The sequence below is a fragment of the Colossoma macropomum genome, unplaced genomic scaffold (assembly GCF_904425465.1).
Source record: "Colossoma macropomum unplaced genomic scaffold, Colossoma_macropomum, whole genome shotgun sequence".
NCBI lineage: Eukaryota > Metazoa > Chordata > Actinopteri > Characiformes > Serrasalmidae > Colossoma > Colossoma macropomum.
Window position 1 is genome coordinate 7,893,096 of NW_023494788.1, and position 16,032 is coordinate 7,909,127.

Here is a 16,032-nt window from a genome sequence, read left to right on the forward strand (position 1 = left end):
TCCATTGATGGTGATGGGGGGTGTGCACTTTCTCTTGCTTCCTGAAGTCCACTATAAGTTCCTTGGTCTTGTTGATGTTGAGAGAGAGGTTGTTCTCCTGGGACCAGTGTGTCAGGAAGCTGACCTCCTCTATGTAGGCCTGTTGTCATTGGAGATCAGGCCCACAACTGTGGTGTCATCTGCAAATTTGATGATGACATTGGAGCTGTGGTCTGGCTGAGCAGGCATGGGTCATCAGTCATCAGTTAATCTATTCTGTCTGTAGGCGAACTGCAGTGGGTCCAGAGTGGCAGGCAGTGAGGAGTAGCTGTGTGATTTGCCTCGAAACAAGCATAGAAAATACTCAGCTTGTCTGGAAGCGCAGCGCTGATGTTATTCACAGAATGAGTTGCCCTCTTAAAGTCCGTTATTGTGTTTAGTCCCTCCCACAGGCTTCTCGTGTTGGTGGTGTTGAACTGCAACTCCACTTTAGCCCTGTACTCGAGTTTGGCTGCTTTTATGATCTTGCGGAGAGCATAGCTGGCTTTTTATACTCATCCGTGTTTCCTAATTTAAAAGTAGTGGTACATGCGTTCAGAGCTGCACGGACTTCACAGTTGAGCCACGGTTTCTCGCTGGGGTAAACACGAACTGTTTTTGTGGGCACAACATCCTCTATGCGCTTTTTGAGCTAGAGTTAACTAGGTCAGCAGTGCTGAATTAGGTTACCCTTCTTGCTGGGGTATACAGAGTCGAAGCGTATTACTGGGTCTGGGTCTTAGTGTGGATCACTAAATGGTCAAATAACTGACTGTTACACTAGCTAACCAAATGCCCCTACAGTTCAAAAGTTTGGAATCAGTGTTTTTCAGTTTGGTTTCAGACAAATGTATAAAATGATTCTAATTTGCTGGCCCTGTGCAACTTTGCAGGTTTCATTGAACTATTAGGAAGCTCTTAAAAAATGAAAACATTTTAGATGGATCCAGAAAGATGAACAGCCGATGACTCTAAAATGACTCACAAATGTGAGGAAGGCAGAAAATCCTACAAAAAGAAAAGTAAACGGGTGTTTAAAGTACATGATGTATAATTTTATTTTTTATACTATACACTAGACACTGATATGAAGATGATGAGGTTTTTTGTTGTGTGCAGGGTTCCTTTGGTTATGTTACACACGCTTACGGCCTTCATGGAGCTGATGGACCATGGAATCGTCTCCTGGGAGAACCTCTCCAGCGTCTTCATCAAAAAGGTGAGGACTGCCTCCTCCAAACACATCACTGTTGGCTGGATTTACACCAACAAAGTGCTGTTTTTCTGCAAAATTTGTCTTCAGTCTGCATGTTCAGCAAGTGTCCCGAACGAACGAATGAATGAATGAACAAGCAGGCGGATGACAGGCAGACAGATGAGCGAGCATGCTAGTTCAGTTTTACTTACTAGGTTAGCTTTCGCTTGGTTGTTGGCTTTCTCTCTGTATGTTACTCTAAATTGAACAGAGAGACTGTAGTGAAACACTATTTTGTTAAAGACCCAGGGAAGATTAATTAATTAAAAATGTTTGTATGATATGAAAATTAAGTGTTAAACATCCAGCAAGGTTTGAATGGACAAAAAGCCTGACAGAAATATAATAAAACACAGCTTAGTGTGAGACCTCTCTGGTGGAAATGTGTAATGTGTGGAAGAACATTTTTTAATGTAAGTTGTGCTTCAGACTCCTCAGTCCGCTGATAAGTGAAAACTTGGTAAAGGACTTGTCCTCTGAGGAAGTAAATGAATGATCTATTGATCTGTCAACTGATCTATATATTACTGATACTATTATCAGCGTATGTATAATGTGTAGAGACTTAAACAATGAGTCAGACCTTCTTTTTGAGTCTGTTGAGTGCGATGTTAATAGGTGAAGACATATGACGTGGTCCAGAAAACTCCCGCAAAATCTGCCCTGATGCCTCTAAATATTAAATTATTATTTCAGATGTTACAGGGCAGCTGTCAGGATCATACTGACAATATATTTTATCCTGTTTTTATTTCTCATGACTTGATGATTCTACTTCTTTCAGGTTTAACAAAAAATATCTTACATGTTGCAGCTTTAAAAATCGCTTATCAGACGTATCTGAAAGGAGTTAAACAGGCTTACAAGTGGTGTTGTAGACCCCGTTGTTGCCAGGGCTCACGAAAATGACCCAGCTTTTACATGGCAACATCTTAAAGACAGTTCTTATTCACTTTACTGATGGCTGTGCGTCCAGGGAATGCAGATAATGGCAATTCTTGCTAGCTCAGTTATGCTTGTTACGTTAGCTTTCGCTTGGTGGTTAGCTTTCGCTTGGTGGTTAGCTTTCGCTTGGTGGTTAGCTTTCTCGTGGTATGTTTCTCCTACTCGGACACAGAGGGACTGTAAGGGAAGTTTTATTAAAGCTGTGCAGGCGTGAAAATCCCACATCAGCCTTGTGATTAATGAGAATACTGCTTACGTATGCGTGGCCCAAAATTGAGACTGCCCAGTTTGCATCGAGAGCGGAGAATTTTGGAGAAATAAATTGGCCATTTGCTGGACGCTGGAAAGTTATTTCACAGGACATTCTTTGTACATATTTTATGCCCACAAGAGCAAAATGAACCTGCTTACACAGAAAACATGGATTTAGGTTCTCTGGAGCTTTAATGATGTATGCAGTGCTCTATACAGGGAGTAGGCTGGCATTTGAGATTCAGCCAATGTCTGTTTCTCTCCTTGTAGCTCAGTTTTTGTTTGTTAAATTTAAACAATTTTTTTTTTACAAGTTAGGCTTGTCGTTATCTTAAACTTTTATTTGTTGATTGTCATATAAATAGATATGATTAATGTGTTAATTTTCTTTATTTCAGTTTTTAGTTAACTATTAATAAACAAGCCTGAGTGAAAATCCGTCTGCATTGTTAGGTCTGCAGCCTTTTTTACCTAAACATGTTTCTTGCTGTGTTTTATTTACATTTGTCTCAACCTAACTGATAAATGTTTTTCATGTTCAGTTTGTTGTTAATTTATCAGATGGGTATGTAGTAAATGTGACAGGCTTATTATAATCCTAGAACACACTATTACGTCAGATACATGAGTAAAGTAGTAATAGTGAATGAAAAGTGTTAATATTGGGAATGTATTGAGAAATTCACACTTCAACTCTCCTGTTTCTCTGTGTGTGTGTGTGTGTGTGTGTGTGTGTGTGTGTGTGTGTGTGTGTGTGTGTTCTCAGGTGGTCGGTTTTGTGAATGGAAAGCTACTGGATGCCTCTATCCAGCAGGTTTCCCTGGACATCATGGAGAGCATGGTCCTGAGCAGCAGCAGCCTCTTCCAGCAGATCAGAAAGGAGATCACTCTGGATCAGCTCATCTCCCACCTGCAGGTGTATGTACACACACACAAACACACACATTCATGCTCATTTTACATGTCTGCTGATTACTCTGCAGCTCTGGAGTAGGACTGAATGGAGCCGATATACCGAGAACTTAGTTACTCCTAAACCATGGCACCTGTAGTTGTGTGGAAAGTGCTACTGATTTGGTTCAGATTGACTTAGATTGTTGTAAGTTTCAGACTTAATAAAGTTCAGTCTGTTGGACTGAAGTAAAAACAAAAATTCAGTTTGTTTTTAAAGATAAATAACCTTGGAGAACAGTATGTCATACAGTGTGAGAAACCACAAGGAAGTCTATTTGAGTGCTACTTTATGATGGTCCAGGCATGTAGTTTAATTCTAATTGGTGGGTTATAAGCTTTCCGTACTTGTTAGCTGCATTAGCCTTGTAGTTTCAGGGCAAAACTAAAGAAACAATTTGCAGACACAATATATTTTGGCTGATGGACTGCAGTGGTGTAAGGAGGAAGCTGTGTAAAGAAGATATGGTTTCATAAGATTTCACCTTCAATAACGGGCAGACATTTGTTGGTGTAGTGCCTGTCTTGTTCTCTCTATCTTACTTTCTCTAAATGATTCATATCTGCCAAATTTAGGTCCAACCAGCTGCTTCAAACTAAAGCCATGGCCCTCCTGATGGCCCTGTTGCAAACTGCTGGGGAGACAGATAGGCAGGTGAGTGGACTCTCTGGCCTTGTCTTCAATTTCCCTTGGCAGTGTCTGTGATCATATTTTTTTTAACAAAGCTAAAGGGGGATTCCAGCGTTTTTTTTTCTTCCAAATTTCTTATAATTAAGATGTCAATAAATGTCATTCCGCGTGGTTTGATGTGAAATGCTCCCTTTATAGAAACTTGTTCACAGTGGTGATGATAGGAATCAGACATCTGAAAAGGTTAGAAATACACTGCCTGATGCATAAGACATTGTTTTATGATAGTTTGGCATGTATTTTATATATATTGTTATCTTGATGCATTGTTACCATACAGTATGCTTTTCTGAACATATAGTGTATATCATCGGTGCTTGGAGAACACTGACCAACTGCATGTTTTATTATAAGAAGAGCAACATTTCATTATAAAGATAGAAAAAAAAAAACTTAGTTTAACTGGATTTGGTGCAACACAGTATGTCACATATTGAATAGAAATCATTGTATTCACAGTTTTTCATATTTTTTATAATGTAGCACTGCTGGTGTCCGATATCTGAAAAAATAAATATTGTGACATATCATGTATCATTAAAATAGCTTGAAGTATTGCGATATTATATTTTTGTCATATGGCTCACTTCTACTTTAGTCAATATGTTTCTCTACGTTGAACCATTTCACATCAAATCACTTTGAATTACTTTACATCTCAACAATTGAGTTATGCAGAAATATTAAGAAAAGTTGTGCTACAGTGGACTAGTTCACATCAAACCACTCTGAGTGAACTTATTTACACCGCAACCACTAAATTATGCAGAAATTAAAAAAAATAAACATTTGGTGGAATTCTCATTTAATGAAAATCTCCTTTCAGCTTTAGGCACCCCAGTTGCCTTGCCTAGAGAAGTAAATCTAATCAGTCATGTCTGACGTGAGAAAGCATTTAACCATTACACCAGCACAGCCAAACCTACGGTCAGAAGTGGAGCTACCTGGAATATAATGCAGGAAGTTGAGGTATCAGCTGATAAGCGGAAGTGTTATTATCGTGTCATTTAGAGGAAGAGATTTATATAGAGCAGCAAAGAAAAACATTTTGTATTTTTGTCTATGGCTAAACCACACATGCTGATCGTATGGTAAAAGACTTTAAAGGGGAATTTCACAAATTTTTGTTTTTAATTTCTGCATAATTTAGTGGTTGTGATGTAAATAAATTCGTTCAGAGTGGTTTGATATGAAATGGTTCACTGTAGCACAACTTTTTCTCTACACTCAAGAAACAAAGTAAATGATTTCTTTACAGTGGTGGTGATGGGAACCAGGGGTGGTGATGTTTACAATGCAACTATAGCTATTTTATGTACTATCCAAAATGACCAGTGAATACATATACACGTGTCTTCAGAGTTTTTATATCCAATGTAGATATTGAAACAATGCTTTGAAAAAACCTGAAAAAATGTTGCCTTACAATACCTGTGCCTCTCTGACCTGTTAAAAAAAAACAAAAAAAACAAAAAGAAGAACAAGTACACACACATATATGTTCTAGGCCAAAAGCTAATCTCAGAACTACTGTGAAACAATGTCTCATGCATCAGGAAACGCAAGAATTTCATGTAATAACTTTCTTCAGATGTCTGGTTCCTGTCACCACCAATGTGAATAATTCTGACTCTAAGTTTCTCTATCCACTCTGAATGACTTTATTCACACACAAACACCTAAAATATGCAGAAATTTTAAAAAATCAGTGAAATTCCCCTGTGTAATGTGTACTTTAAAAAGTGTATTTTCACCTGAGGTTTGCTGCCCCCTTCAGTTTGTGCCATTCCTGTCAAAGAACTTAAACCAATTCAGTAGAAAACACTGGGTGTACATTGATATTTAGTAAATGGACGTTATTCATTGTGTATTTCAGGAACTTTTTGCTTTCCTTGAGAAGAAGAACCTGCGCCAGTACATCTACAAGGTGAGGTGAAAACCTGCTGCAGGTCTTTAGAAATGAGTTTTAGTGGAATAAAAAAAAAATTGCTTGTGCATTTTTTGTGAGTAATGAGTCTCAGTGCTATAAATGTGAGTTCTGTGTTTTGTCTTTCAGAACATCATCCACAGTTCAGGTTCGGTTGGAGATGAGATGGCTCATCACCTGTACGTGCTGCAGTCAGTGCGTCTGAACCTCCTGGAGCCGCGCATGAGGACTCCGCTGGACTCCTTTAATCAGGTCTGCGCTCTCAACTCGGCTCAAAGAAGCTTTATTGGCTTTATTATATTAATTTACGGTTTTGCCCCAGTGTCGTTTGTCGTGCATCAGCCTATTAATTGTTAAAAATATAATCAAACCTCAAACCTTTATTTTTTTTTCCTCTGGTTTATTACTTCACCATTTGAAAACGTCACCTGCCGTTCACATTGTGAGAACATTTTCATGTCAAACTGACCAATAGAAATGATCCAGATTTCCTTGAAATAATGATTTATTACAAAATAATAGTTTGTTACATTAATGTGAAGTTAAGAACATTTCCTTCTCATATAAAGTTACTATTTTGGAGGTGCAAAGTTACTACAGCAACAATATATAAGCAGTACTATTTTGACTATATATATTTATTTATGCATTATAGTAGAAACCTGGACAACTACTGGCACCATCCTGTCAGTTTCCCAGCACACTTTCATTATACCTGTGAAGGGTAGTGTTGTATGAAGTATAGAAACCTCAGTACTTTCTCAATACTACGGTGTGGTAAACAATATTCTACATTTCAACATTTATTTAAAGAGCCTATATCCTTTTCTTTTAAATAAGAGTAGGTTAACATTGCTGAAGTTTCAAAACACCCCAGTCCATACAGTCCATATATTAATATCAACCTGCAAAAACAGCCTGTGTTGAATTTATTGTTTTTGTAATGTCACAAAAAACAAACACATTCACACAGATTACTATTCGACATACAGCAGTTTGGCTCCACTCATTCACATTGAAGTTATAATGAGTGTTTCAGCCTGGACTGCTTTTGAAATGAGGTCCTATACATGCCAGCCAATCAGAGAAGCACATTCAGTGACTGTTACAGCTACACTGTGTTAAAGAGCACAGTGTAAGATCTTTCTTACCCACTGCTATAAAGCTCTACAACGAGTCTCCTTACTGCAGAGATGGTTCTGACCTCCTGCTGTCTGAACTGTGCTGAATTCACATCACTATATCACCTCTCCTGTTAATACACACTGTGCAATATATCATAACCGCTACTGTGATGACACTCTCACTGTGCACTTCAGACTGTAAACACTGCTGATACTCCTAGTTATGTTTGTTCTCATTGTGTTGTAAACTATCTCATACCACTTAGTGCAAAACCTGCTCTCATATAAATACAACAAATCTGTCTTCTATGCTATGTAAATATGCAGACATGCTTCTATTCCTACTCTCTCATACTCTAACTTATGTCTTTTTTTATTTGTCTGTCTATCTGTCTGTTTATCTATCAGAACAGAGCTGATTTTTATACTTCAGTACATATCTAGCATATTTATAGGTGCTTAACCTTTTCAACTCCTTGAGACCATGGGTGGTTCCAAAACGCACTTCGTCATATTCTTCATAACTTTCATATTTCATAAGCTACATTCAAAAAGTGGGTGTCATATGGGAGCTGTAACTGTCTTCTTTCCAGTCAAGTAGATGGGTAATGTAATTTTAAATCCTTATAGTAAAAGAAGCTGAACTCACAAATTTTTTAGTCTACTGAAAGTCGACCCATTTTTCCACAAATCTAGGCCGTAAACTATAAACAGATGGCGTCTCTTAAGTGATCTGCTCTGTAAAAATTGTTTTTATAAAATAATACAAAGAGCGTCTAAGATCTTTGGCTTTCAGCAGTAAATTGTAAGCATACAGCAATATGTATATGATCATAAAACACACGTTCTGTTAATTCGAGGGGAGCTTTAAAAAAATAATAATAAATAAAATAAGAATTTACATTTATTTCATGCAGTTACTGAATAATTTGCCTTACGATTTGGTCATGTAAATTCAGATGTAAAAACCAAAATATACCCTGGTCAGTAAGAGGTTAAAGGCGCTGTAACAAAAACAGTCTGTTTAAAATGATCATGTGAAAATGAATTATGGCTGTTTTTGATACAAAAACAGACACAAACATCTTAAGTGGGCCTCAGGAAAATAATAAAATATAAGAAAGAAGTGAAGGATATGGGCCCTTTAAAGCCTAACACCACTTCAACGATGTATTCTGTGCTCTGTTAAGCTGTAGCAGTTTGAGTGCCTTTCTATGTTCAGTTCAGTAATCTGTTTATATTTTTTGCTATAGTATCATTGAGGTGTTGAACATTGTGATGCTACACTTGATATCAGTATCAAAGTCAAAATACTGTTATTGTGACAACCCTAGTGGAGGAAAAGTGTGTTGAATTCTTTTGTATCTGCCAGCCATGGAGCATTATATGCCTGTATTTTCAGTAGCAGAGAGTCAGGGATGAAAACGATGTTTTCTTTGAAGTTTTCTTGGATATTCTTGTGTCATTGGCAGTCTCTCTCTCTCTCTCTCTCTCTCTCTCTCTCTCTCTCTCTCTCTCTCTCTCTCTCTCTCTCTCTCTCTCTCTCTCTCTCTATTTTGTCAGATTGCTCAAGTGCTGGTTTGCCCAGACCCAAATCTGAGAAATTAATAATACTGTGCTTCTCCCACATGAACAGCACTGCTTTCATTTTCTCTCTCTCTCTCAGGAGCAGAGGGAAGCGCTGCACAGTTTACGCCAGGCTGTGTTTGAGACGGAGAGTGAGGGCAGTCTGAGTAACGAGCGGCGTCGTTCGCTCTGCGCTAAAGAGTTCAAAAAGCTAGGCTTTTCGGTGAGAACAAGCTAATGACTCTGCTCTGCGTGGCCCAGATTCATTCCGCTTTACTCAGATTATGTGAAGGAGTGAAAATGTTATTTTTCATTATTAGCTTATTTTAATCATTACAATTATTCACACTTATGAAAGTACATTTTAAATGTTAATTATATTTTGTATATTACATTTATTATATTTCACAATAATATTTTACATAATAACAAGTATGAACTATGCTTTATGTCCCACTGTGCGTGGGTAGTGTGTTTACCCTGTTAAAGGATAAGGAAAAACAAGGATAAACAGGAAATTGCATCATCAAGACCTTTCCTAAGTGAACGGCCATGTGAAATCTTTACTAGTCGTGAGAATAGTTTCAGTAACAGGGCTGCACACACACTGTGGGATATGATACAACTATATATATTAGTTTTTAATGCAAAATAGTTCTTTCTTAATAAAAGGAAAATGTGAAACAATCCGTTATAAGTTAAAAATGAGACACAAGTTCAAACAACAATATTTTTAGTATTCTGTGCATCTATTCTTAGGTGGGATTCTATTAGTAGGGTTAGTCTTAACATGAGTGAAGTGAGTAAAGCTAAAGTTTGAATTTGAAGCTGGCCTGTAATTTTTTCTAGATTCTATTTTTATACGAAGCTCTGATGTTGGAATATCTGAGAGGAAGATTTCTCTGTGTGTGTGTGTGTGTGTGTGTGTGTGTGTGTGTGTGTGTGTGTTCCAGAATAACAGTAACCCAGGTCAGGACCTGGGCCGGACTCCTCCAGGGCTGCTGGCTCTCGACACCATGACATACTTTGCCTCCCGTTACCCAGATGCCTACAGCAGAGTGAGAGACAGACACATTCTCACACTGATCTCACCTTACAGTTACTCACTGACTAAACCTCCTCTCTCTGTCTCTTTTCCTCTCTCTGTCTCTCTCTAACTTTGTCTGTCTCTCTCTGTCTCCTTTTTGCCTCTGTATCTCTCTCCTTTTCTCTCTCTCTCTCTCTCGCTCTCTCTCTCTCGCTCTCTCTCTCTCCCTCTCTCTCTCTCTCTCCCTCTCTCTCTCTCTCTCTCTCTCTCTCTCTCTCTCTCTCACTCTCTCACTCTCACTGTCCTGTAGTTTGTTCTGGAGAACAGCAGCAGAGAGGATAAGCATGAGTGTCCATTTGCCCGCAGCAGCATCCAGCTCACACTCATCCTTTGTGAGATTCTGCGTATCGGAGAAGCACGTGAGCCATTTTATTCCTTTTTTTCTTTCTTTTTACGCTTTTTTAAAGCACTGCCCTGCCCTCTTTCAACGCACCTGCAATCATCAATTTTATCTGCTTGGGGAAAGGGTCCGAAGCACAGCCCGCCTTACAAAATGTTCTTCTGCACAATGTGTGTAATTACAAATTTCCACCAGAGAGGTCTCCAAATCCCCAAAACTTACATTGTGTAGCTTTAAGTAATCAGTTACATTGACATTGTGTTGTTTTTTCCTGGTTGTTTTCATATTAAAAATTACAAAAATGCATCCCAAATGTAAATTATCATTATCATCTTACACAAGTCTGTGTAAAGTATAATAAATGATCTCTTGTATTTACAAAAACAAATTTGGTGTAGATGTGAACTTTCAATGAGCTATGAAGAAAAGGTGTTTCAAGGAGTATATGCCATGGTAGACATATAAGGGTTATCTCTCTCTCTCTCCCTCTCTCTCTCTCTCTCTCTCTCTCTCTCTCTCTCTCTCACTCCCTCACTCTCGCAGCATCAGAGACAGGTTCGAACTACCACCCCATCTTTTTTGCACAGGACAGACTGCTGGAGGAGCTTTTCTGCATCTGCATCCAGCTGCTAAACAAAACCTGGAAGGAGATGAGAGCTACACAGGAGGACTTTGATAAGGTGGACCACTCATGGTTTTTACATATTATTTGTTGTATTCTGTCCAGTAAGACTGTAAAAAATAATACATTAATCTGAAGGTGATGACAGAACCCATTAAAGTCCATTAAAATTGTCCACGTTATAGAACAGAAATATGCAGTACAGGTCCCTTTTACATTTTTAGGGATACTTTAAGAACACTTACCCACTGCTAAAGCCTGAGTAGACATGATCAGCCTCCTCAGTAGCGGACATTGACAAATGATAAGCTTAGCGTTGGTATTGTGACATTTGTGAGTGTTTGTTATTGGGATATGGTGAATTGTTTGCCTAGTTCTTGAGATGGCAGTGGAATTATGGGAGAAGCCATGGATTGAGGCAAAAAGCTAAAAGAGCTAAAATAATGTCGTAACATCATTTAATTAGTGGTTTTTTTTTTTCATGAAACATATTAACAGAAGAATTACATGAACACTGCCAACCAGAAACAGTGCAAAATGCCATTAATTAAGTAAAAAAAACAGCAGTTTTTTCCCTCATTCTTATGAATATGTACTTTAAATGTATTCTGAATATGTAACTTTTTATGTATTGTAGTAGAATATGTTACTAAATACATTTACAACAATGTATTCATTATTCAGCCAACATTACTTTTTCAAAGTATTTAGCTCAACACTGTTTATATTTCATTACTATATAAACAGTTCCTCCAAAATAATCAAATCAAATTAAACGCTGGTGAAACGTGAAATTTTGTGATTTATTTAATTGTTTCTAAAGAGTACCTGTGGTAGTTGTCCAATCATTTGTCCTTTTTGGAACTTCCATTGCTTTGTACCAGTTTAATTTACTTACTTGAAGTTAGGCGGTTAAAGTTACTGTGAATTCTGTGTTTTTAAATCATTCATTGTGTGAAGTGACCAGCTGCAGTGTTGATTTTATGGTCATGAACAGCACTACAATGGGATATTGATTGGATCATCTGGGCAAGTACTACGGCTGAGAAATATTTAGTCTGGCCTGCTATTCAAATACAGCTAAACCTTCAAAGGAACAGGTTGTGCATTCGAAGGCTCTTTGTAAGTCTGTGAATATTCATATGTCCTTCTTTTAATGTGTGGTGGAGGATCCTCCCACTGGACAAATGCTCCACAACATGCCTCTTTTTCACAAAGCGTTTTTGGGTCATAAACAGACGGCCTTTTGACCCTTTGGGGTGGAACGAGTGTCCGGCCTTTTGTTTGTGATGACCGTTTTCTCCCGCAGTCCTCGTGGCCAGGGGCAGTGAGCCCCATCTTTTTATGAAGGTATTAGCGCAACAATAGCAATCCCACCCTGTAGCACAACTACACAGAGAGAGAAATCTGCTCCCCAACACAATCACTTACTAACATCAGCACTAAATTACACTCCACAGTAACAGAGCTCACCAGAGAGAGAGAGAGAGAGCATAACAAAAGAGAAAATAAAGAGAAACAAACTTTCCAGTCTAATGTAGAGCTGGACGTTATCGATAAAATTCAATATTGCTATATTTTCCAAATATCGGTTTCACAGTATCAGATTATATTTATGTTAGCATTAATAACATTAGTGAGCTCATGATTCATTCTTAGGTGTTGAGGTCTGTTCTGCTTTTCCTAAAATTGCACCTTATTGTAAACTGTTCTTTCAAAACACTCCGAGGCAGCCAGAAAATGATACACATTGCAGTTAAAGATGAGACTGTGCTACTTTTTGTCTTTTCTGATGCCAATACCAACACTGCAAACGACCAAGCTTTAAAATGAGCGCTTGACTTAAGATGAACCAAAGTCCTCGTTGGAAAGTCTGTCTGCTTGACAGCCACCTTGGCAGCGCCCTGGTGCAGTCATTCCAGTAATGCATTCCAGTCAGACTCTGATCTCTTTGTTTTGGGGGAGATCTATAAATCCAAAACTGAATGTCACATTAAAGTGTTACTGGTGAAATCTGACTTTGTACACTCTCAAAAATGATGGTTCTTTAAGGGTTCCTTAGTAAAGAAAGTGGTTCTATATAGAACCAGGAACGCTCAGAGAATCATCTGCATGATTTAAAGGGTTCTTTACATTGTTGAAGTGTTCTTCCGATCGATGGAGAATGTGCTGTAGATGGTTCTATATAGAATCTTTTTGATAGGGTTCTGTATAGCACCAAAAAGGGTTCTTTTATTGTCACAGGCTTTTGATAACACAAGCAAAATAAGCTAGCTAGCGAAACACTATCATTAGCTAACAGAACTATCTTTCCCTTACAGGAGGTGATGACTATTTTTACTCTATGTAATGTGTTCTTTGCACACTCACCACACATCCACTTGCTATACTGGGAAACTTTCAGCTATGCTAACTTACATTACATCCATGGGCTAACGATAAAATTGTTGTCCGTTGAACATGAATGAGCGCCCGTCACTCCCTACTTTGAGCTCTGGTTTCACGAAGTGTTGGATTGGTTTAGAAAATAGAAAATTAGGTTGTCCCCATACATTCTTGTTACAAAGTCAACATCAACATCATGTGAGATAACGTAAGTGCTATTTTAGGATTGGATCAGATTCATTCTTTTTTTTTTTTCATTCGACATATGATCCAGTAAGTTTTTGTTGTCTATCAGTACCACTACAGCTTAATATCCATAGTCCGTGGCACCAGTACTGGTATAGACTGTGTTGTTCAGCATTTAAGAAAACATTACACAGCTATTGCTTTAGGCTTTAGGGCTGTATTGCCTCCTTGCAGTAGCCCGCTGTGCGTAGATACTGCTTAAACACTCAGTCTGCTCTCAATATAAGCTCATTGCACTGGTTAACATTCCTCCAAATTGACTCAGTGGTGTTTCTGCACACCTCAATGCCTCGCCCTTTCTTTTTTTCTCCTCACTGTTTTTCTCATTTTGTCATATTCATCGCTCACTCTTTTTCTCCAAGAACTGCCTGACTGTGCTTTTTCTCTCCACTGTTAATCGCTTCTGGCAGTGAGTTTCTGCCAGCTGGTTTCCTGGGGCCCATGCTGTGTGTGTGTGTGTGTGTGTGTGTGTGTGTGTGTGTGTGTGTGTGTGTGTGTGTGTGTGTGTGTGTGTGTGTGTGTGCGTGCGCTGACTCTTTTGAGGGCGGGTTTTTCAGAGAGATGCGCCATGTGTGTTTGGGAGTGCGTATCAGTGTCTGTGCGTTGGAGGGAAGGTCTGTATGCAAACACACACTCCGTCACTGCTAGGTGAGGGTCCGGAGAGGCAGCTTTTTAACTGAACCATGGCGGAGGTAGGTTTACATACTGAATATACTGTTGATACCCAGACAGGAAAGGATGATTTGAGACAGAAGTGGAAGGAAAGATTAGATGACAGAGGAGAAAGAGAGAGAGAGAGAGAGAGAGAGAAAGAGAGGGAGAGGAGGTGTGGTAGCTCTGTTTGTTGATCAGCTGTGGGCAGCTGAGGGTCCAGCACTGCTGTGTGTTGGGGACTTCATTATTTACTTCATCCCTGCAGAGAGCATCTATAGATTTATCATTCAGATGCATGTTTGTTTAACATGTGAATGTCTTGATGCGAAGGTGAACTCTACTGAATTTTTTTTTTTTTTTCTCAAATTTCTGCATAATTCAGTGGTTAATATGTAAACAAAGTCATTCAGAGAGGCCTGATGTGAAATGGTTAATTGTAGAGAAACGCGTTGACTTGGATGTGTCTGTGACATCAGGCAGCGAATCATAACTGTTTCATATAATCATTTTCAGGTGAGGTAGGCTTTAACAGTAAACATGGACGTCTGGTTCCTATCACCACTATTGTAAACAATACTAACCCAGCGAGTTTTTCTGGACCAGAGTTTTTCCACATCAAACCACTCTGAATGACTGTGTTTTTACATCTTAATTACTTAATTATTCAGAAATGTTGAAAAATCAGTGGAATTTCCATTTAAATTGTCAGTAATAAGTGTCTGTTATCAGACTGCAATTTTAGACCTCCTGTGGCTCTTATGTCACAATTATTATTGAATTACCTACTAGAGGTATTAATTACCTATTAGAGAGGTTGTGGGACGTTTAGTAAAAATCTGTTTTGTTTTGTTTTTTTTTACCTGCTTCACCTGTGTAATAGTATTTTAGTGTCCTCTGAAGCCAAAGACCCAGAGAGATTGTTTATTTCATTTTTTTGCAGCTGTTGATACCTGCACAGGTGTTCTTGCTCTTGCCAGAGCAGTTAATCCCCTATGAGAATTTTAAACTGTCTGAATGAAAAACACTGGAATTACCAACTGATTAACATAATTACTGTAAAATATGTTGGATCAAAACCCATTTCCCATTTTAATATGATTTGAAAATGCCAATAGAAATGGTTTAAAATTGCTTGAGTAGAAAATCTTGTTATATTAACATAGATTAAAGGTTAATAAGGTTAAGTCTTGAGCCACCTTGCCTCTTTTTTCACCTTTTACTTTTCAGTTAAGTAAGAAAAATGTCTGCAAAGGTTCTATTAGCATAAGACAGCTGTCTGCTGAGGCTTTGTGTATTTTTAGCTTCAACGTTCAGATTCATGTTCATTCAAGTGTCTTCCTATTGAATGACGAGCAGGTTTTTCTATTGTTAAAAGCACATTTTGAAGATACTGGTCTCAACTGGAAGGTTTGAGTGCTGATGAGTGCTGACATCACAACAAGGGGATACAAAGCGTGGCCTTTGGTTTGATTCCCAAGGAAGTGTGGTCCCTTATATTGACTCAAATATTAACACGTTTTTGACATTGTTTTCATCAAATTACAACTGCTTACTGTTAAATATAACAAGTTAGATCAGCCAAGATAAACATCTGTATTAAATAGCATTTTATTAAGGTGTTCCCAAACTATTGACAGAAGGCAGTGTAGATCAGTTACCTGAAATGTGTAGTAAATATTCTGTAAACTTACCCGAAGTTTGAAAGCTTAAGTTAAAGCTGAAAGTGGCACTTTAGTGGGTCAATGTGACACTTGCTCATTTAGCATTCCCATGGTCATGGTAATAGGCTGAGAGAGACAGTGAGACAGTGAGTGAGTCGAGGGCTTGTGGTGAAGGCAGCTGAAGGGAGTGAATTGTGGTGATTTCGGCAGGGGTCAGTTCTCTCTAACGGCTGAGCTGGCCGGTCATTGTGCTCCTGTCTGTGGCACAGCTGGGGATTCAGCTCTGGACAGAAACCGAAAACTCCATT

General features: G+C 38.5%; 1 protein-coding gene across 2 annotated transcripts in view; it reads left to right on the plus strand.

Moving 5' to 3' along the window:
* Window positions 1-16,032, plus strand: part of elmo3 (engulfment and cell motility 3) — a 41,613-nt gene that overhangs the window by 16,615 nt on the left and 8,966 nt on the right. Inside the window, exons 7-15 of one of the 2 annotated variants that reach the window (XM_036568222.1) lie at window positions 1,138-1,237; window positions 3,237-3,388; window positions 3,998-4,076; window positions 5,989-6,039; window positions 6,169-6,291; window positions 8,830-8,952; window positions 9,683-9,787; window positions 10,067-10,175; window positions 10,700-10,836. In XM_036568222.1, coding sequence (XP_036424115.1) covers window positions 1,138-1,237; window positions 3,237-3,388; window positions 3,998-4,076; window positions 5,989-6,039; window positions 6,169-6,291; window positions 8,830-8,952; window positions 9,683-9,787; window positions 10,067-10,175; window positions 10,700-10,836 — 979 coding nt within the window. Of the gene's footprint in view, window positions 1-1,137; window positions 1,238-3,236; window positions 3,389-3,997; window positions 4,077-5,988; window positions 6,040-6,168; window positions 6,292-8,829; window positions 8,953-9,682; window positions 9,788-10,066; window positions 10,176-10,699; window positions 10,837-13,905; window positions 14,102-16,032 lie in introns of those variants that run through there. The other variant, XM_036568223.1, reaches the window with a different exon arrangement.